Source organism: Merops nubicus, unplaced genomic scaffold (assembly GCF_000691845.1).
Source record: "Merops nubicus isolate BGI_N331 unplaced genomic scaffold, ASM69184v1 scaffold12029, whole genome shotgun sequence".
Classification (NCBI taxonomy): domain Eukaryota; kingdom Metazoa; phylum Chordata; class Aves; order Coraciiformes; family Meropidae; genus Merops; species Merops nubicus.
The window spans coordinates 26,493-50,165 of record NW_008633083.1 but is presented as its reverse complement, the minus strand read 5'-3'; the positions used below and the strand labels follow the sequence as shown (position 1 = coordinate 50,165).

General features: G+C 36.9%; 1 protein-coding gene across 1 annotated transcript in view; it reads right to left on the bottom strand.

Annotated features, from left to right (window-relative positions):
• Nucleotides 1-730: 730 nt before the first annotated feature.
• Nucleotides 731-23,673, bottom strand: part of LOC103780450 (serine/threonine-protein phosphatase 6 regulatory ankyrin repeat subunit A-like) — a 48,094-nt gene continuing 25,151 nt past the window's right edge. The window contains exons 4-11 of the mRNA XM_008948127.1: nucleotides 18,154-18,224; nucleotides 14,971-15,171; nucleotides 13,304-13,391; nucleotides 8,440-8,582; nucleotides 7,183-7,395; nucleotides 1,864-1,942; nucleotides 1,281-1,395; nucleotides 731-851 (exon numbers count right to left, since the gene is read on the bottom strand). Of these exons, the coding sequence (XP_008946375.1) occupies nucleotides 731-851; nucleotides 1,281-1,395; nucleotides 1,864-1,942; nucleotides 7,183-7,395; nucleotides 8,440-8,582; nucleotides 13,304-13,391; nucleotides 14,971-15,171; nucleotides 18,154-18,224 (1,031 nt within the window). The remainder of the gene's footprint in view (nucleotides 852-1,280; nucleotides 1,396-1,863; nucleotides 1,943-7,182; nucleotides 7,396-8,439; nucleotides 8,583-13,303; nucleotides 13,392-14,970; nucleotides 15,172-18,153; nucleotides 18,225-23,673) is intronic.

Sequence of the window (23,673 nt, the reverse complement as noted above, 5' to 3'; positions counted from 1 at the left end):
CAACTTCTTACTCTTCCTTTTACCCAGCCCTCTGCCCCTCACTCTCATGTTATCAAAAACCATGAAGTGTCTTCAGATTAATGTAGAACCATTTAGTTTCTTCTATTTCTGAAGTTTACACAGTCCTTCAGACAACTCTAATTTTGCAGAACTGCAATGGTTCGAGGAGCTCAGAATTCACATCAGAGCAGACTCTGGCCAACAAGGGAAGTAATAACCTTATGACCCCTCCACAACTTCAGGAAGGACTCAAACAATGAAAGCAAAGTGCATTGTGGGTTGCATTTAATTAACAATAAACCACCAATGTAACAGTTTCTTCATGTAGCAGTCCACAGTCTTCAGAGCTATTAGGTGCCTATTACAGGAACAGGTCAATCTGCATTAAGCTAAAGACATCATGGAAGAGAAATGGAGGATGCTCCATGAAGTCATTTAAGAGAACATAAGCCTTTCTCCTTGAGGTTGCATTATGGTCTGAACCCGTCATCCAACCTCCATGGCCAACTTAAAACACACAAACACAACACTTAAGAAGTTATAGATGCATTATTTCAGTTTGAATTATTTTTTTTAATTACTTCTGTAAGAGTTTGCATTCACTTTAACTATGGACTGTCCATGAAAAAAAAACAAGCACTGACTCCAAGCTACTAATAAACTATAAATATTTTTATGTATTACTAAATTAAGACTTACTTAAAAGCTATTCTATGGAACAAAAAACTAATTACAAAGCAACTGTAAGATTTTTAAAGAGTATCTTACCTGATGAGAGGAGTTTTCTGCAGCAGTCTGAAAATCCACTTAATGCTGCCAAATGGAGAGGAAACATCCCATGTATACCCCGCCTAAGATACACCACAATCAGGCATCACTGTTTCATTACAATTAAAATAAAACAAACATGATTGTGTGCCAAAGAGCACCATACATGGTGGGTTCAGCAAACCACCTGATTGGAATACTGAGCCTTAGGAAAACTTCACATATTAAATGTTTTATTAGAAGCCAGCAGGATGCATTAAGTCAGTTCAACAGCCTACTGAAACTTTCAGAGCTTTTACTTCAAATACATTATAGAGGAAAATCTATTTCTTTCTTTTTGTACAAATTGCAACATACTGAGTAGCTGCTTCAAAGTACAGTACAGGATAACACACAAAGCATTTCCTATCTCAAACTATAGATGATATTCAAAAAACATACTACTCTTGTTCATCTATTAAATACATTTCTAAATTCTTTCAGCTTGCATTCATGTCAGTAAAGTTACCTACTTTGCAGTGTCAGCACCACTCGTAATCAGAGTGTTGATTAATAGCTCATGGCCATATCTGGCTGCTATGTGCAAAGGAGTATTTCCATTCTTATCTTCACAGTCTATTTCAGCTCCTACAAAAAAAAGTAACTACTAAGTAAAAATATACATATGCATACAGATACTCTTATTAGAAAAACCGCACTGATGATAATTTAAGCAACATTAGTAATTGTCCATAAATTACTACTTGGGATTAAAAAACCCCCACAAACTATACATCTTTCAGTGGTATTTAATATTGATAATAAATAAAATAGAGAGAAGAATTTTTTTATATAATCACATGGGACAAACTTTCCGCAACCTACATTATGGAAGGAAAAACTACTGTATTTTCCTGCACCCTGGAAAATAAATGGTTCTTCAATGTAATTTATCAAACTTTATAAGCAGATAAGCCAGACTCCACCATTAATGGAACTACTACTGGACCCTGGATACAAAAAACAGAAATCCATACATTGTTATAAATTCAAGAGGAGTAAAATATTTATAATACTGGAAAGCTGATGGGAAAACTATTTCTTCCTCCTTTTTACCATTTTGAATGATGGTTTGAGATCTTGAAAATCTACCATGGATCGCTGTCATGTGCAAAGGAGTCTTCCCATCTTTACTCTGGAAAAGAAAAAAAAAAAAACACCAACAACCCAGTGATTACTTCTGACAAGTAATAGTAATCCACCTGAACTGGAAAAAAAAAGAAAGGAAAAGGACTTTCTTCTGCTTTCTTATTCTTTCCTCTACTCCCTCCTTTCAACTGTTCCTACACAATTCTGAAAGATGGATGCTGGCAGTGACAAGCTTTTCAAAAGAGCTGCTCTTAATCACTCTTCCAGCTGTGAGTGACAGCTTGGTGATGCCCACTCACAATTATGCCTTTAGGACAATCATTCTCAAGAGGATGATGACAGCACGCAACTCCAGCAACAAACCTGTGTCCAACTCTTCCCTCACCCAACTCTAAAACAAAACTACGCTTCTTTAAATTAGTTTCTTGAAAGAAAATAGCTGTATTTACAATAGAGTCTTGCACATTATATTAGAAGATAACACATTAAAAAGCTCATGTGTTTCATGGAAATTTCTGTCAATTGGCATTTTAAAATAATTTAGCATAAACTCAAGTACATCTAGGGTAGAACTCTTCAACCACTACTTAGCACTATACATCTGACACATCAAATGTGCATATAGCCATTGACATAGTAAAAATGTCCTTCAAGTGGGCCAACAGTAACACACAAAGAAATTTCAATTTTTAAGACCACAATCTCAATGAACTTACAAAACCAAATTTTTTTTTTGTTGTTATTTTAGGATGATGTCTTTTCCCCCTGTACTTTACCAGTAACGGGAAAGTTTTATTGCTAAAAAAAGTTCCCACAAATCCACCCAAAAATGGCAAACATGACACTTAGAGAAAATAAAAGCACACTTGTATGGACATGCATACCACTTCTTTACATTTTCAATATTAGTTTTGAAAAGTATGAAGAGTTCACAAAATACAGTTAAAAGACAAAAATGGTAGGCAGAACATACAATATGAACATATGTATTGAAATATTACAAATTGCTGTCATGTATGAAAGTGTCTTCTCATCTTTACTCTTCCTTTGGAAACAAATGGCAACGCTTCTATGAAGGTGTTACTGAAGATGGAGATCCTTTTAGATAGAGTTGGATGTGGAATTTTTAGTTGTGTCACTGCACAGAGCAGCATACATCACTTAGAACAATGCAATTATGGGAAACATGGTCTCCTTAGACCCAGATTGAAATAAAACACCCGATAATGACAGACAAGTTATCTGCAGTTGTTTTAGCTAGCAGATTTCTTTGACTGTAAATAATTCAAAAGACATAGTCATGTGCTCATAGCAGATGCAAACATGGAAAATTGGACTGAAATCTACTTGAGGAACTGGACAATCAATTTTGCTACCATTTCCTTTTTTTTATGCCTTTAAGGTCTCCTATCTAAATACTGTTAATTATGGCTCTTGATTTTATGAGATCTGATAGGATAGAGCACATGATAGAATAGCTATGGGCTAGTAACTTTTGTTTTCTTCACCGATACTCCATCAAGAGTGGTAGTAGGAAAGAAATCACTCAAATCTCCTCTATCAGTAGAGAAAACGTACCCATGAAATACTTATGCTCATGCAAAATTTGCTAAGACAGTAATTGCTATTAGAAAAAAAGAATTAACTCACAGCACAAGGCATTCTATTAAGTAATTACTCAGATACTAACCGTACTCAGACTACTGAGCTTTACTGAGTGTCAAGGGAAAGTGTGGGTCTATCACATCATAGCACTCCTCCAAATGAAAACTGTCCCCAGCAACAATTCTCATATTCTAGTATCACCAACGGAAGTAAAATGCTCCTATTTAGGTCAGTGAATTTTCAAGCAGCAAGGGGGCCCATAAACCAACTAATTCTCTCCCATTACATACTTATCTCAACGTGTTCTTCCATGCATGGAAGACCTGAAACACTGAGGAGAAAGTGCTGCAGTAATGAGCAATACAGGATTCACTGTTCTACGGTACTATATGGACGTTGACAAGGCGACAAAAACAAGTATGAAAAGATGTCCCCTGCCTACAGAGATGGTAAAGTGCATGTAGCATATTTCTACTGTCCATTACCTTCTGCTATGCATTCCCTTCTTGAGATGAGGCCAACATCACAGATATGCACAAGCACTTTCTTCTACTTGCCATCAAGAATACGAGTGTTTCCCTCCCCACTAGGTTTTCCACTGCATAGTGGATGTACTTAATGTTACTGTCTAATCTGCACCTCCACTAACATCCAGACCCATTCTGTTACCTCTAAAACCACAGAAACACTTGTAAATGGGAGGGAACTATGGAATCGGATTACACAAACAACAGCATTATGACAAAACCAAAATCTTATAACAATTATAATTAACTACTTTGAACTTCAGCCTCAGTATTTGGAAACTGAATAAGCTTGGTTACAATAAATTCTTAGCAAGAACCCTCTAAAAGCATCCCACTTCACAAATTACTCCCAGTGACACAATGTATTCTAATCCAACTTCTCTTTGCTATTTTTCAGGGATTGTTCTTCTGATTAAATGCAAGATTTATCTTTACAGGTCTTTCTGGAGAAGCAGAAGTTGACTTGGACATTTTTTTTGTTTGCCTCAGTCCTTGCATTTTTCAACAGTGCAAGTATAAAGCTTTAATATACAAAGTAAGGCTGTTCTCACTTTCAAGCACAATTTCATGGGTTAAATTCAGTCATACTGGTATAAATCCACAGCAATATCGTTAACAGAATTCTAACAGAGACAGGTGTTGGTGTGAAAATAGGGACTATATGCCATTTTCAAGCAGTAATTACTTAAAACCCCTACATGACCCTACTTTCTTAATTTTGCACTTAACAGTTTTGATACTAAATCAACACATTTCACTTACACTCAACCTACAGCTAAGGCTCCTAACCTTCTCCGCTGTAATGACATTTTCTTCTGAAGCAAGCTAACTTCAGTAGCCAGACCTTTGCTAAGCTCTTAGACTTCAGCTGAAATTCTCAGCTCTCTGATATGCTTCATGCTGCACTTCCCAGCCCCATCACTATCATGTTTCAGAAAAAATGATTCTGTCATCTCAGAGCTAAGCTTAAGAGAAAACCTGGGTTCACCCACACTAAATCATCTATGGATTTTTTTTTTTTTTTTAAGTTACAGAAACCAACAAATATATACTTTGGATCCCATAACTTAAGGTTTAATGGGAAGGCAGGCAACAATACATCTCTCTGATGTTAAAACATCTTTTGTCATCTCCAAAAACAGGTTCACTCACATTATAAACTTCGAAGGATTCAGGAACTTTGCCAGTCGCTCTGAAGACATTAACCATTCTTTGCACAATTTCTGAGATTACTTCTGTAATAACTAAATGTAGTCAGTATCTACAAGATATACCATATATAAACCAAAGATTCTCATTTTAAGTTAAAACAAAGATTATAGTAATTTTTAACAGTGTTTAATTATACTAATAGAATGTTGGAAGCTTTGAATTTTCATTCCAAGCTACAATTAGGCTGTATTGAAAACAAATAGCCAAAAAAAACCCCAATCACCATTACTTGCTGCATGCCTTTCTGAAATGAAGCCCTCCACATTTCCTCCTTCTACATCAGAAAAAAACTTGGAAACCATTATAAAGGAAAACAGTAATTCTTTGCTTGGCAATATTTGTTTCCCTTTTGCTCTTACTTGTGTAAGTAACATACATACATAATCATTAGTATATTTAACATTGTGGGATTATTTTCCATGACAGCAGATATGTTAATGAGAAATGATGTTTCAAAAATGTAGGACAGAAGTCAGCCCCGGTAAGGCTAAACCCTCAGCCATATCCAGTCTGGGACATTATGCAGAGCAGAAAGCTGGCAACAAAAACAAATGGACTATGACTTGTGTACTTTAGGACAAGATGGCAATAAACCCTGTAGCACAGCTCCTTACTTCTCCAGGGCACTTTGATGATGATTTTTTTCCACAAGTGAGTTTACATGTATTTTCATTAAATGAGCTGCATGCTTAATTATATGCCAAAGTGAGCAGCACATACATTTCAAATATCTCATTTTAAAATTCCTTCCAAATTTTCAGTGAGCTACTGATTCTGTACTAACAACGGATATAACTTTATTTTAGAATAAGTTAGCTGAAAATCAGCATGACTGTCACACATGAAGTGAGCCACAAGCACCATGATTTTTAACAGAAATGTCAGCTATTCTAATGTTCACCTCTAATCCAGCTTGTATCAAAATTCAGGCATAACTCATAAACATATTTATTTATTATTAAAAGAAACAGAAGGATAGATAATTCTCTTCCTACCACACGTGGGCAACAGTACAGGCAACTAGATACTTTGTAAGAGGAACACTTGGACTCTTCATTCCACATACTCATTTCCCACTTCCCCCAGCCTGAAACCTGTCAAGACACCAGATAATGCCACTGAATATTTCTGAACACAGCTAAGTTTTCATTCCTAGAGTAAAAATCAACTTAACACAAAATAGGGGGCCTCCCATCTCTCACACATCTCAAGACCTTACCCTACACACTTGAGAAGAAAAACAAAGTTTCATGTTATAGCTTGCTTTTGTGCTTGTGTGGATTAGAAATTCTACCCACACTAAGACTAGATTCTAAGGAATATTCTGCAGCCAAAGACATGTGACCAAGGAGAGATGTAAAAACTTCACTGACTCTGCTCACAAAGTTTTGCTGGAGTAATTAAAAATCTGGTGTTTAAGACCTTCCATTCACCTGATCTACTTATCTTTGTATTTTTAATACACTCTTCACAACTCTCCCTTATTAACTGGATTTTAGGATCTTACATTACCAATTTTTCAACTGCTCCAGCAATCAGTCTGTTCATACACATTTCTCTGAAATATCCTTATTTCGTTAATGCTGCTTATTTACAAGAAAACCATGTTATTTTGCATTTTGCCACATGATTTGCTCTTACTTTTATACAGATAAACTAGAGAAGACAAATTATGTGGAATTCTGACATAAAAATACAGTCAAGATTGGCCAGGCAGTATTGTCATCTTTCTTCTTTACCCTTTTGAGCTATATACTACATCCCATTGAACTTTTCAGATTCAGATCACATTCCTTGGAGAAATATACTGGCTCATTTTTTCCACAGTACTTTTCACAGAAATACTCCATCAGTTATTTTTAACCGATAACTTTGAAAAATTACCTCTGATAAAGACACACTGCAGCTTTAAGAGTGAATGGATGGCTTTAGATTCACTTACCTTAATGTTTACATCTGCTCCGTTGCAGACCAAAAGCTCTAAACACAATGCTCCATGTGTTGATGCAGCAGCAAAGTGCAAAGGTGTAAAACCCTTCTCATTCATTTGATTTACATTAGCACCGCAGTCTATGAGTTCATTCACCACAACATCTTGACCGTTGTAGCAAGCTACATGGAGAGGAGTATTTCCATAGGCGTTTGGTTCATTCATCTATCAGAGAAAAAAAAACTAAGATTAGTCAGTCAACAAAACCCTGTGGTACGTGCAGCACTTAATTATGGCAAAGAAAAATCTGGATGTCATGATACAACTTCATTTTTTAATTCTTCAAAACCAATTCTTTGATCAAGAAGTGTGTACCAGGAAAGAGTACAGCTCCTTTACATGTGAGCCAACCCCCTCCCATTGTCTCCACACCAGTTTCCTGTATGCAGCATTTAAATTGGTAGAGCATGCATATGGAAAAAGAGTCAGCACGGCAGTTTGCAAGGACCCCTACAATTTTTTCAACATTTGCAGGTTTCTGTTAAAAACAGAGGTCAAAGGCATTTTTTTTTTTTTGTGGTGGTGGCATGCTGATACATATAGATGTAGAATTTGTTGCTGTGAATAACATGATACTGAATTCTAATCTACTTAAGATACAACTTAGGCAGCATTCTCCAGCCTTGTAAAACTCCAGTTTGATGGACAATGTAGATCTCTTACAGCTTCTTGTTAACACACTTCCTACGTGCAGTTCCTGCACAGCCTTTTAATTTATTTTGCATTTCAGTATTAATATGACCTTCCTTACTGTAGTATTAACGCTTCTCAAAATTTTTATTATTACTTAAAACTTATGTCTTGTAAGAAAGTCATTAACATCTGTATTTTACAAATAACTGAAGCAAAGTTTAATTTCATGAAGTTCAAAAAGGATTGTGTGGCAAAACTAGAAACTGAATTCCTATTTCCTGAGTTCCAGTCCAATGACCTAGGAGTAAGAAATAACAAATTAACATAAAACCCATTAAGTATAAATTTATTTCCAAATAATTGTGCAAAACCTGCAAGGCTCTTAAGTTCCTTGGGGGAATGGGGTTTTATAACAAAAAAGGCACGGGAATGAAGACCTTTGGAAATACTATTTTCACTATGTCATAACCTGCCCCTAAATTATAGCACTACAATACACTATAATACTAATAAAAGCATTTAAAGCATTAAAAAAAAAAAAAAAAAAAATGATCACTTTGTTTTATTCTTCCTTACATCAACTCCAAGATCTAGAAGATATTTGACTACACTGATCATCCCACTAGATGCTGCAGCATGTAAGGGTGTATATGATTTTTTGTCTTTGCACGTCACTTCAGCTCCATGGGCCACAAGTAATTTTACAACTTCAATATGACCTAAAAGAATAAAGACAAAAAGAATGAAGCTGCATTTTATATTAACCAGCACAAGTTTACAAACTTAGTAACCATACAATTGTTATAACATGAACAAGACTTTATTCATTTGGACTTCAGCTGGAAAATGAAAAATCATTCTTGTATTCTAACTGTATCATGAACTATAAAAGTGATATAAACCATTAATCTCCAGAAGACTGTATTTCCACATAGCCCCTTCAATAATCATAGTTTTTGTTAATACTGCAAAGTGTTCTGCATTAAAAAAACCCACCATCTTGTCTTCTGCATTAAAAAAAACCCCAACAACTTGTCTCCTGCTTACACAGCATTTTTTTTTGAAGATGTAAGAACTACAGAGGTGAAATAACTTTGTAATTATTAAACATTTACTGCAAAATTCTGTTATCAATTTCAGAGAGAATATCACTGTCAGCTTTCCACCTTCACCTCACCTAAAAACACATCATTAAGGTTTTTAAGGCCTTCAGCACAAACTTCAAAAAAATTACACGCACATAAAAAGAAGATATTCTAATATTAAATAAAAATATCTATTCCTCCTCCCTTTCACCTTCCTTTACTTGCAAAGCATTTAAAATGTGACCCAAATCACAGAGAACTCAAAGCTCTGTTTGCAAACCTGACTCAAGCCTGAGGAACCATAGCCTTAAAGCATCAACTATTCTCCTAAGTCACCGGGACAAGAGTAAGAATGGAGGAGATCACAGAGAAGGGATGACCTGTGGGAAGTTCCAGATGGGAGGGTGGGGAGCCCACCACGGCTGTCACTGCCTCACCGCTGCTGTGCGAAGGGCAGCCAGCCTCCCCTGCCCCATGCCTGCACGCAGTTATGAGGCTGCGTGCCAGGAGTAAAGCTATAGAAAATGGGGTAACCAAAAAGATGTGTCATTCTTGCCCAGTTGTTAATGTAACCACCAAACAAGTCTGTCACTGCAAACACGCAGATAATCATGACAAAGTCCACAGAACAAAGGAGCACACTTGTGTTCAATAAACCACGACACAGTTAGTGCTTTCCCTTTGTAACTGACCCTTATGGACGGATGAGGGATTCTTTGTTTTACCTGTCAAGTGACTCCCTTACCTTAAAATTGTGAGAGGCACACTAGATACTTAATGCTTACCCAGTCAGACAAGGAAAAAGTTAACAAATACAGCTTTCAGTTAAAGTGCTTCATAAAAAGTGAGGGTCTTTACTTTTCCAGTGACTAAGAGAATTTCCAGAAGTTTGAATAGGGAAATGTACACCCAAAGGAATACAGGAAAAGCTATTTTGATAAAAATTCAGTCACCATGATACCTATTTTATGCTGAATGGTCAATAACACAGAACATTCACGAAGCTATAGCAATCAGGAATTCAGTTTACCAGAGCAAAACAAACTGCTGCATCACTTCTGAATTACTTCAGTATTGTAAAAAAGAAGAGAAGGAGAAACGTAAACATGATTCTCATCTTCTGACTTAAATACAATGGGGACAAGAATGAAAACAAGCCCTAGATGAGAGACAGAAGATACTGAAAGCCATGAAAGGAAGAAAGATATACACAACAGTGGCAGAAAACTTTAAAGAGAAGAGGAAGAAGGAAAAAAAATAACCAATAAATCCCTGACCTGCATTGAAAACACAAGCAGCTATCAGTGGAAGTCACTCAAACAGCAGAGTAAGGTACTTGAAGTGGGAAGCGCCGAGGAGACCTGCTGATGCACTAACGCTAACACACAGGAATGAAAGTCCATTTTCATTGCAGCTGGACAGCGAAGGAGCCGAGTGAAAAGCAGGAAGGAAGGGAAACAATGGATATAACCCTAGAAAGTTATTTATAGTAGAGTGACGTAAAGCATAACTTCTTTTTATTCTACGGTCAGTTTTATAAGCTTTAAGGCTTTCTTGAAACAATTGGAACGGTGTAAAAATGGCCCTAAGTTGAAAGAATGTCACAGATTCTTCCTTGTTTGAAGAGACTTTCAAAAGCTTTTTTTTCTACTCTGTTGCCTGCAAGGATATTTAGGTTAACGGATATATAGAAATTACATTCTTACCTATCAAAACACTGTTCATTAACAGAGCTTCCTGTTAATAGCCTATGAAATAGTACTGACTAAAATTGGAATAAATGTAGCTTATCTGAAAAATAGAAGGTTTTTCTCTCATCTAGGTGAGCACAAGCTCGAAAAAGCTCTGTCCTCTCACTGATCCTCACCAGATCTCTGACACATGCACAAGTTTAATTCCACAAAGTTACTGCAAATAATCACCTCAAGTAAGGTAACTGGACAGCCTGTCACAGACATTGCTTTGCACATATAAGTAGATGACAAAATACTAATACAAAATTTTGCAAAGAACCTTGGAGCAGTAATCAAGATTATTCTTTAACTTCTTGGTTTCAAGTACTGGTATATGTACTTGAAGTGCAATATCATACAGTTTCAAATAATAAATTAGACTATTAACACTGTGATGATCACTTCACAGTTCACAGTCACATTCAAGTCTTTTCCTCTGAAGACATCTCAACAGGGTCCTGCTGTTCTTTTTAGCATTTCACACCCTTATTTTTATAGGGCTATCAGATCATTTCAGACCTATACTGTCAGGGACCCAGGACTAGACAGTTATTAATTCCACTTGTGTGAATCCAGGTGTTTGTAAGAAGATCATTTTTACAACCGTTGAGATCTTACAAGCAAGCCAAATTTTGTAAATGCGTGGGTTTGCATCTGTAAAGACCAGAATTCTCAATCCCTGGACCAAAACATTTCATACAACGAACAATGCATCATCAACCCCGACACTCAGGGTCAGGTTTTTGGTGACTGTATTTAAGTATGTATTGTCCCACATGCTATGCTCTTTTGTTCTGCTCAGTATGTGAGTTTGAAAATGTATTTCCACTTTCTGTTTGCTCTTTCCTGGTAAGACTGGGAAACATTGCTTGGAAAACTGTAAGAACTCCCAAGCAGTTACAAAAGACAGTCAATGCCACAGAATCACAGATGAGAAATATGTTTAGTCAGAAACTCCAAGTCTGTTTTTAAGAATGAACCCAAACCAATACACTTTGCACAGCATTTCTCTTATTTACAAGTAATTCTTTCATTCACAATCATGAGCATTAATATAAAACTCCATATTGAGGGCATTTTGCCTGAGAACAGACCTCCAAGTCAGAGTTAACCTAGATTTAGAATGTCAGTGTAATGAGTCCATGCAATTTCCTCTTTTATGCATGTTTATTGTTTGGTTCAATTTCAGATACAATAAAATGAATTTGTTTTACTCAGGGAAGGGACAGTATAGAAATTACTTTCCCTGTATATTAAGTTAAATGTTCATCACAAATACAAGGTACTCCTTTATAAACCCTACATACAAAGGTTTTCACTTAGTCATCCCAAGTAGGATTTTCCTCTTAACTGGAACAAAAATGTTCACATCTTTATATCACCTCTGAAAAAAAAAAAAAAAAGGCTGCCACGAATAACAGGACAACGTTATCTTCCTGACTGTTCTTCTCCTTAAGTTTCATAAAATGGTATCCTTAGACATATGTCTTTACATATGTATCCTTAAAAATAATACATATCCTTAGATATGTATTTTCTGGAGAATTTAAAATTTAGGAAAACACAGATCACCAAAACATAACAGGAACAAAGAATTGCACCTAATGAAGTCTTATTTCCCTGTTTCATCTTCCAAGAAATTCCCAGGCATGCAGATTCATACAATACTGTTGCTACTGGGTTTTATCCTTCTCCCATGACTGGGTAATAAGACTTAATAACAATCAAGATCATGGAATCATCTCAACTGACTTCCTCCTGAAACTGATATTGAAACTTGTTTGGTGCTCATATATGACACACATTGCACGTATTCAAAGACATTTTTAGACATTTTTTTGAGGAGGCACGATGTTTTTTGGTTTCTGAACAGGTACAACAGATTCTGCAATGAGAAATACAATCTGCAGTTGCATGTGAATTACTTAGAAACAAAGTGATTAGTCAAAGCTAAGAAGCCTTTGTCAGTGTCAGCCTAGAACTCTTAAACTGCATTTACTGTAATCCCCCTTACAATGTTTTATACAGTTAATGTATTAAATGAAGCCTGAAATACTAAGCTCCACTATTTATTATAGCTATGCTAAAGTCATTCTTAGCACTCAATAAAACAAAAGTCTGATAAAAGGCAATTAAATACATTACTCTGACAGTACTGCTACTGCATTGATCGATACCATGAGAACAACAATTATCCACTTCTGGAATAAGAATGGCAAGGCAAGAATTTAGATTCTTCTTTTAAAATACAATCCCCAAGGTTGGTGTAATGATGCTCTGTTTCAAGTCCCTCCTGTATTAATTGCTTACTTTCTATTTAGCGTTACTGCAGAAGTTTCCACCTGTGATTAGATTCTGGCTGACTGAGGAACATAGTTTCTTCTTTTTAAAGAACAAAATTACTTGCCTTACTTTTATTTTTCTAACAAACTGATTTTTCTCACCACAAAAACAGATTTACAAGACAATTTGAAGTACAATGTTAACGGCTTTCTGGCAGACATAGATAACCTCAATGATTCCATTGCAAGTATCGTTCCTAGAAATACATAAAACCACTAAGCATAAAGTGACTTTTTTTATTCACTGCCACAACAGTAATCAACTGAAACATATACATACCCATATATGCTGCCCAATGTATCGCTCGCCTGTCTTTCTTGTCAAATGCATTAATATTGGCCCCTCTAGACAACAGTAAGCTGACCATCTGAGATAAACAGAAAAAAAGGAAATCCTCTGTTCATAATGGAAAATTCTGCTTAAAGTTAGACAAAGAAAATTGTAAAAGAAAACAAAAATATACATGTTTTCAAAGGATCTAAATGTGTTTGGTTTTGAATATTAGAAGTAGGTACTGAAATAGGCTGGGAAAAAATGACCTTTCATGGACCTTCTCAGAGTCACCACGGGTAAGGGCATAGTCCTGGTTCCAGACCAGGCTAGGGGTGCAAGGCTGGAGAGCAGTGCTGGGGAGAAGGACTTGGGGGTGCTAGGGTTGAGGAGCTGGCCAGGAGCCCCCGGTACCCTGGACTGCACCCCTAGCAGCGTGGGCAGCAGGGCAGGAAGGGGATCCTGCCCCTCTGCCCTGCTCTGGAGAGACCTCCCTGCAGGGCTGGGGCAGCTCTGGAGTCTTCAGCACAGCAGAGACAGGGACCTGCTGGAGCAGGGCCAGAGGAGCCCCAGCAATGACCCAAGGGGGGAACCCCGTTGCTGGGAGCCAAGCAAGGAGAGAGTTGGGCTGGGGCAGCCTGTAGAGGAGAAGGTTCCATCTGGGGAGACCTTCTGGTGGCTGCCAGCATTTCCAGGGGCCTTTCAGAGGGGACAGACTTTTTAACAGGGCCTATTGGGACAGGACAAGGGGGGATGGTTTAAAACTCAAAGAGAGAGATTTGGACTCGAAAGCAGGAAAAAACTCAGCAAATTAACAAAGCTGGGGAGGGATCTGGGGAGCATGGCTTATGAGAAGCAGCTGAGGGACCTGGGGGTGTTTAGTGTGGAGAAAAGGAGGCTGAGGGGAGACCTTAACACGCTCTACAACTACCTGAAAGGACATTGTAGAGAGGAAGGTGCTGGTCTCTCCTCCCAAGTGACAGAGCAAGAAGGAATGGCCTCACGTTGCTCCAGGGGAGGTTTAGACCAGACTTTAGGAAGAAATTTTTCACTTAAAGGGTTGTCAGGTATTGGGCCAGGCGGCTCAGGGAGGTGGTGGAGTCCCCATCCCTGGAGGGGTTTCAAAGCTGTGGAGATGTGGTGCTTGGAGGTACATTTGGTAGAGCAGGGATAACAGTTGGACTCAATGATCTTAGAGGTCTTTTCCAACCAAAGTGATTCTGTGAAATATTCCATAAGCTTGCAAAAGCCCACTTTGGCAGCAGCAACGAAGTAATAGCTAAGGAATACGAAACACCATGGGGCTTGAAAACTAGCCAGTTTTCAAATGTCCACATTCCAGTGACAACACATTGTGTAAGTTCACTACCTACTGAACAGAAAATATCTTCCTTTTTTCCATTTGAAATTTTTCTATTACTAGTTTAACTCTACTTAACTCAGGCAAATTTGCTTCTGTCTAAATAAAGGTGGCCACTGTAATAACCTTCTAACTAAATGATGTTAACATGTATTTCCCACAACCATTCTGCACACAGACGAATACAAAAGACAAATTCAAATACAAAATAGGGGCTAGGGCTTAAGGGGATGGAGGAAATGTGATCTTAAACTGAGAAACTAAGCATCAGAAATGCTTAGTTTCAGTGGGAAACAAGCTAAGAAATAAATCTTACCTCAACATGTCCACTGAAGGCTGCATGATGCAATGCTGTTCTGCCTGCTCGATCAGACACATTTACATTGCTGAGGAGAGGCACTAAAGCTTCAGCACATTTCACAGCTTTGTTTGCAGCTGCTATATGTAGGGGTGTCTGCCAGTTTTTATCACGAGCATTGACATCCGCTGAATGCTTTAACAACACCTGAACAGCATCCTGAAAGCATTTACAGAAAAAAAAATAAAAAAAATAAAAAAGCCACTTAGTAAGGATTTGAAATGCCAGCCTTAAATCCAAGGCCATTATAATGGAATAGAACTATGTAAAATTTGTTCTTTTGTAAACATCACCTTGTGTTTTGGTGTTTGTACTTTATCATAAATCCAGATTTGGGGAAGTTCTCAAGAACATGAGCAATAAACTCCCTACAGGATTCAACTGAATCAACCATTTCCAGGTCTTTTATCCAGCTGACAAACTGTGTTGTCATCACAAGTAATTTCCAAAGCTCACTAAATCTCCTCAGGATTTCTTCTATTGCTAAGGATTAGTGAAGTACTATGTACTTATAATGCATTTTCATCAATTTGCCAAGCAGCATTTTTGAACTGTCAAAAAACTCTAGAAATGGCAAAAAGAAGAACAGTTTATTAAAGAACCACAGATAAACAGAGCATGGTCACAAAAAGTTTCAACATATACTGTTGCAAAACTCCTGAAAACTGTTTCAAAATGTTGCACTGAATTCCATCTCACAAAGATTGTTCAGTTCCTTTTGTTAAAAAGCACAAGGTGTGAAAATATGGCAGATAAGACTAATTTTTACAGCAAGATAAACAAGTCCCATTAAAATACATGCACATGATTGGAATGCATAAAAAACTCCGTTGGTGATATCAACACACTGATGAATACTGCATTTTATATCAACTCTGTGACCTTCCCATAATTCACTAACTGCTTTCAGTGACTTCCAGCTCAAACACTGAGCACACAAATGAATGGTTGGCACTTTGAACTTAAAAAAAAACCATTACCACCGCAAGTAATTACTAGAAATCTAAAATTACACTTGGGTGGTACAAGAGCTAGGTATTAACCTCAGCTATGAGCAGAATGCTATCTAACGGTTGACGCTATTTATTACAATAAATAGTACTTAAAGTGTTCAAATTTCTTCCATTGTCAAAAAAGAAAATAGGAACTTACATAAAAGTGAAAATACTGGACCACAACCTTGTAATTTAAATGAGATATGGACTAGCTCTTTTGTTCTCTAAAAGTTAAGCAGACAGTATTTTTTAAAAAGCTAATCAATATTTTAAATTTTTGTCCTTTTAAAATGAAATATTAAGAAAAATAATGAGATTAAGGAAATTTTAGAACAGCTCTTACCCCTTTTGTAGAAGGAAGAACCACAGTACTAGTGTAAAAATGGTGTGCCTTCTATTTTTACATACATCTGCAGTAATGTAACTAAAAAATCAGTGAAACTGCTTAGGGTTGGGTGTTTGGCTTGAGGTTTTTGTTGTTGTTATTGTTTGGTGTTTTTTGGTTGGTTGGTTTTCCCCTTGAGGTACTCTAGTCACACAAATATAAAGGCCATGAGCATGACCATGTTGATATTAAGTTGCTTGAACTTGTCCTGTTGACAGCTAAATCTATAATTCCAGCTATTTTGCATGTTTCAATGTCCTTGTTTTCAGGAGTAAGCCCAGATGTTTTCCTGAAATAGTTGTAAAGAGTTTTTTCATTACAACTCTTTTAATCTAATGCCCCAAATCCGTGTGTCTGTCAGCTGGAAAACAGTGCCTATACATATCAATCACGTATGTGGGCTCCTATGACCTACCGTGTTTATAAATAGCAAATTCTGAACAAGTGCCTATCATTGCCTTTTGGGTAAACACTGTGATTGGTTTACATGTGTTATTGGCCTTCGGTTAGTACTTTCCACATGAAAAAAAAAAACAAACTAAAAAACCAACCATGGTTACATTTCTTGAAGTTATCATTTAGGTCCAGTTTGTCTGCAGCACTTCTCTCTGCAGACATTACTGATACAAGGAGCTTTTATTGTCCTTCAGCTCTGAAGAATGCAGCATTTGATGCTCTGGTCAGCTCCCAAAGGAGCAGCCTAAAAATACCTCAAGAAGAACAGCCAGCATTTTGAAATAAGGCGCTCTCAGATTAATTTTCAAACATTGTTTTGAATAACACAATCTCCACATAACCTAGCTATTCACGCTAGTGACAAAGTATTGCAATTTATCCAGGGAATTCAAAAGCAAAAAATGAAAGAAGACTTGTTTATGGATCAAATACTTGAAGCTCCATGCTTATCAAAACCAAAGCATTCAATCCCATCCTCTCAAAAAAAAAAAAAAAAATTACAAAGAATCATTTTAAAAAAGAAACTTTTTTTTTTTTAGACAAACTGTGCATTGATTTGAATGAGGATCTCAGTTTTGCATAAACTCTCACACATAAAAAGCTCAGCATGTCTCTGTTTTCATCTTCTACAGGCATTTAAAGTATTTATGAGGCTATCTACAATAGAGGAACAATAACAGATTCATTTCTTACATTACTATATTATCACAACTTTAAGTGATAGACTTCAAAAAACTTTCTACATATTTCATTTATAACTTTTAAAGTTATTTTCAATACCACCATTACTCATTAATTGTTGGCTTTTGTTTTTTTTTTTTAAAACAACAAACAAACATTTGCAGATCTTATAGAACCATTTATTTCTTCAATGCCTGAACAGATAGGTGAAAAAAGCATGTAAAAAAAAAAAAAGAAGAAATGCAAAGATTACGCTGTAAAGGTTTTACTAAATCTTAGTTCATCTCTACTGCTCTTACACTCAATCACTCTGACTACCTAAGTGAAATAAACTGGGCTTGAGAACACTGCATGCAGAATCCTCTGCTAGGGAAACAGCCAAGAGCAAAGCTAAGAACTATAAGGTTAGAGTTTTCCCCCTTTATTACTACTCAGGCATGTGACACTGAGAGAGAGATATATACACATATATACACACACATAGAATCAAATTAAGCTGATGCAAAAATGTTCTGCAATTGCAAAAGTTTAGAGCAGTTTTACTTAGTAAAAACTGAAAAAAAGAACAGAAGGTATTTTGAGATGTCTTATTTTAACACAAAGCAGTCAGGAAAAAAAGCATACCTCGCTACAAGACGCCACAGCTCTGTGTAAAGGAGTCAACCATTTGCTGTCTTTGGCATTAACTCTAGCTCCTGTAACAAAAAAATAAGAATACAAGAATCTTTTTGTTTATTTACAAAAACACTCTAATATTTTCAAGTACAGGGACAGACTCTACTTCTGGCATCATACTGTATTAATTAGCCCAGAATAAGTATATTTCAATAGTTCTATCTCCAGCTGAAGCCCACCCCTTTGAGGAAAATCTTTTACACTACACCTGTAGTACTCTGCCATCAAAGTGTATGCATATTTTTACACTAAGTAACCATCTGTAATCTTCTGCACTTCCACGGGCACACAAAAGACCATTGGGTAAGAATGACGGATTCCGTGCCTTTATTCAGCAACAAAAATCCCACACTCTCCCACTGTAGTTGAAAGTATCCAAAATTCTATTCTTAAAATAGAGAAAGAGGCTATATTTATTCCCCATGCCTCTCCATTTCCTTGTGGTTGGCAAGTGTGATGTGTAGGTATATAGAATGTTGCTACTTCGGTACTGTGAATTTGGGAATGAATCTTCTCTACTCCACTGCGTCAATTAGCCCACTTCACTACCACACCTCTTTGCTTCTAAAAGCACACCTGAGAAACAACTGTCCCTATCTCCAGGAAAAAAAGGTGTCACAAACATATGTATGGGATAAAACCCTAGGTTTAGATTTTCTTTCATTTTCTTAAGAAAGAAATTAAGGATTTGGAGGTTTTTCTCCTGAAGAAATCAACTGAAATACATTCTAACTTCCAGTGAACTTCAGCAAACAAGAAAATAATGATTTAATTTCTTACTGATATACATCCACACATATACAGTTATATAAGTGTAACAAACTAAGAGCCAAAAAATGTTACTCCAACCTCCACCTGACTATGTCTATGGCCAGCAACCAAGGAACAAAGACTTTGCAAGACTAACAGATTTCTGTTTCTGTTTCTAGGGAGTAAATAATAGCCATCCTGATTTTCCTCAGGAAAATGAACTTGCAAGATTTAGGGTCAGATCCACCTAGGTGATGAAGCCCAAGACAGGAGAAGCACCACGCCAAGCAGAAAGAGAGAAATGTACACTTCCACCCCCAGGAAGCAGCAGCAGTCACCTAAGCTCTAGCTAAAATGTGCTTAGGATCCAAACTGTCTTTACGGATTCAGCTAAATCATTCACTGACACTTCTGGTACTTTTAACACATAGCCTAAAACCCACATAAGATAGCACAGATAAATACAAAAGTATACTGTAGAAAAGGTTTTCCTAGTGGGAAGGTTAATCAAATTTACTATGATTAAAGAGAAAAAAGAATTATCTGAAAGTGTTTTTTGTTTCTGGTAGGAAAGAAAACCAGCATTAGTCAAAGAAATGCCAAAGGAAATATGAAGCGGTATCTAAAAGTAACATACAGGGTCCTTGCAAAAGAAGAAAATCAACACAATAATATCTGTGCCCGACCCCATAAGTGATCTTCCATCTAAAGAAGCAAGAAAGCCCAGGTCTAATACACTCCCTAGTCTCTGTTAAATTGTATATATTTAAATAAGTTAGCTTTTCAAATGCACAAAAAATTTGTAGATTCTCTGACAAAGGAAAAAATGAAAATTGACTTCTGTCAAAAGACCTAAAACTCTGATGGATTTACTTAAGAAAGAACCACCAAACTTTTTCCCCTGTGCCCCCAACAAAGAACTCTTAAAGGAGTTCCAAAACTGTTTGATTAAAATACAAAATTTTAACATAATAATCAGAGTAAGTATACTACCAGAAAATGTATATGCACTATTAATGTGGGAATTGGAAGATCTATAGCTCTAGATATATTAAATAAAATACTTGAAATTAACAAAGAAATACTATACTTCCCCCATAAATTTCTCCAAGATGACATGCTGCCAAGATTGACTTACAATTTTATAGAACAGTTTCACCAGAGTTGAATGTGAGGCCATAATGTCTCTCTAGGCTGCTCTTTACTCCCTAGCACATGATTTGAGGAAAATGTCACCATTCCTCCCTCCCCCTTCAGACTCTCTCCATGGAACACAAAGCTCCCTCAAACCTATCATACTTCTACCATGCAACAGTGAGAAGTTTTACAGCGTTCATTCTCTGGGCTAAAGCTCTAGTGCAGATCACTGCAAATAAATGTTAGAAAATATATTACACCTTTACTGAGTATCTTTTGCTTAAAGATGATTTGCTTCACAGTTTGCTTACAGACAGTTTGAACACACGCATGTATATAATTCACTGTAAAACACTGCCAAGGCAACATTATCCCTGTGAAGCCCAACCTGCTGACACGTTAACCAGGGCATTTCTCACATTTCAAACGCCTTCAAATGCCAGTTATGCAGCAGCTCCCTCTTTCCCAGCACAGTGCAGTGTGCCTCAATGCCCAATCTGTAAAAACAAAAAAGCAAACAAAAAAAACCCTGCCACGCTGGATCTTCCAGACTTCAGGAGCCCGGTTTTAATGTTTTTATTAAATCTGCTCAAATATTTCATTTGTTTAATGTAAAATTTCTTAGATTTAATTTCTTTTAATGCCACAGAGCTCACAGGAAAAGGATCTGGGTGCTTGCCAGAGATAACAAATACAACACTGCAACACAAATACCCATCTTTGCTTAAACTTAAAAACTGATTATGTAAACTGATTTAAGACACCAATCTTAAAGCTGTACCTTCTAAACAAACCAACTTACTCTTCTAAGTTGGTGCACTAAACTGAAAGATTAAACAAGATCTGCCCTTCCATTGCCAACTTTACTAGTTTATTAGTTTACAGCCTAGTAAGTTTACATATCTAGGCAAATACGAAAGCAGGATTTTTGCTCTGCAAAGTAGGGAGTATGTGAGGCAAGGAGATAGACAGAGAAGTATTATATATTTTTCTTCCCTCTCTGTATCTTATGTTTCATTTTGCAAAGTTGACTGACAACTATGAAGATGTTTTATTTAATAAAGCTAGCACAGAAACTACAAAATAAAATCAGTGATGTTTACTATTAGCAAATTTGTGTTCCAAGAGACACATCTGCCAATTTGATACACACACTGATTTTCAGAAGGATCCTGGAAGCTTTAATTATATCTGTCAATTGCACATTCAAATATGTTATTAGCCACCAAAAGCCAGACATGTGTTTCTGCAATCCAGTGGCTACTGCCTTGGTGTCAATATCCTTACATTCAGGTAGCAGCGAGCATCTCGGCCAGCTCTGGAAGAGACAGGCACTGGATGACTGGGCAGCAGATGCTGTGAGGAACAGCCGCACACCTCAACCTTCATCCATGAAGTGCTACCCTGTCACCCCACAAAGCCGTGTCTCAGCACATCACCTCTGTGCTCCTCTCAGAAGAGCTTTTGCTGTGACTCTTCCTAAGCTACTCTGCTCGAGAACTGTTCCTATTTGTAAATGTCCTCGGAAGACTAATGAATGCAGCAGCTATATTACATAGGCATCACTAGCTGGAAATAGATTGAGAAATGAAACAACAGAACTGAAAAGACATTTTCATCTTCACTCACAGTACTCACATATATGAATTGCCTTCCACTGTTCTGTTTGCAGTGTGTATTTTTAGACTCTCAAGGATGGTACTTTTCCCTTGTTATTGTACAAGATGTACTAGTACTTGAACAATATAAGCATATAAAGAAAAAGTGTTTTCATTCACTTATGCAATACAGACACCTGATGTTCAGCATTTAAAGCTTTGAAATGCTTATTTAGGAGTACAAGATGTAAATAAGAGCTTTAGATTGCATTTAAAAAAGCTAACAAATTGTCTTAACTAGTATACTTAGAAATATACTTTTAGGAATAATGCTTGCAGAAGTTAGGAAGATCCTAGGTATAAAACACTGAGAACAGCAGTCCTACTGTAGTTAGATTCTACTTAACTATTTTCCTAAGGGCTAATATTAGCTTCAAAAGTTCTTTCTTTCTAAATTATCCTCTTATTAGCTAGAAAAGATGACCATGGCAAACAGAAATCCTCAGACTGCTGAATGAGCAGATGAAGAAAACTTTTCCTTAGATAGAAAAATATGTGAACATTCAGAAGGAGATGTGGGAAAAGTCTGCATAGCAAAAGATTTGAGATATGAATCAGAGCAATCAGTAATAGAAGTCTATGGTAATTTCTTATTGAAAACCTGGATAACTGGAAAAGTGTTGCTGCAAAAATAATGAATAAGACCTTATTGAGAAAAAGCATCTTCCTATTTATAAGCTAAACACATAGAAGAGGATCTATGGAACAGAGAAAAAAAACCGAGAGGGACAGGACTGGAATATCTTTTGACCAGATACAATGATGCTTCAACAACAGTTTTTATTGTTTAAAAAAAACCAAACAACAAAAAACAAACACAGAGATGTACTGTCCACAAAAGGGAGGAAAGCAATCAACTCAAAGCAGTCCTCCAGAACTTCGCTCCAAAATCCATTTCCTTTCAGAACTTCATAGTTTCTGCCACATCTCAGCCACCACCTCCTTGAGCTTCAAAGAGCAACATGAGGTTCTTGTACTCATCAAGCTACAAAATGCTTGTACCTTTTCATAGGTCAGCTTCGTTGTCTCTCTCAGAGCGTCAGAGCTACTTTCTTCCCAGCAACTGACTGTTACTGCTGCCAGAGTGAAATTAAGAGAGCACAAAAAAGGAAAACTGCAGCCAACATCATTCTCAAAAGAAGAGGAAGCAGCTGAAAGATACAGCCAGTGTATAAGGAGCCCCTGTGAAATGCCTTCAGCAAGTGGGTACATCTGCAACCCCAATACAGGGACCTTCATGCTGCTGTTATTTCTGCAGTGAGAGCCTTTCAACAGCTGCCTGACTGTCATTGCATGGACTTTTAATAGTTGCATAGTTTCAGAATTAGATGAAAGAAATACAGGTGGAGTGGTGTCATTCGAGGGTCTTTACTATCCTCCAATATATGTTATTATTGTAATGATAGTTTGCCCCTGTCAGCACGATTCTTACATTTTCCAGCTGACCCAGAGGAAAGCACAACAAAAACTCATGGGCTGCCAAACCTTAATGAGGTCGAGTTTGACCACACACTTATGCACACTGAGCTCCATGCAGTGAAGATTTCGGGTTAAACAAACATAAATGTGCTGTGGTATCATTTCAGTATCAACATAATACATTAACTAAACCTGTTCAAAAGAGAACAGATAAATCAGATATTTATTTTCAGATGAAGTGTGCTGATTTCAGTAAAAGCAATAATAGTCTGCATACTATTTTAAAGAAAATGCATGAAAAGCTACTCAAAAGAATACATTCTGGGATCACACTAATCTGTCCTGCTCCTCACTCACATCTCACTTGCCTCCAGAATAAGCTCTGATGGCACCAAAAAAGTGTAGGACAAACAGAACAAATTATTTTTATTAAGCAAGAAGCCTCCCCACAACAGTTCACATGCAAGACTTCACAGGAAGAAGGGTGTGAGGGTTTTTTTAACCA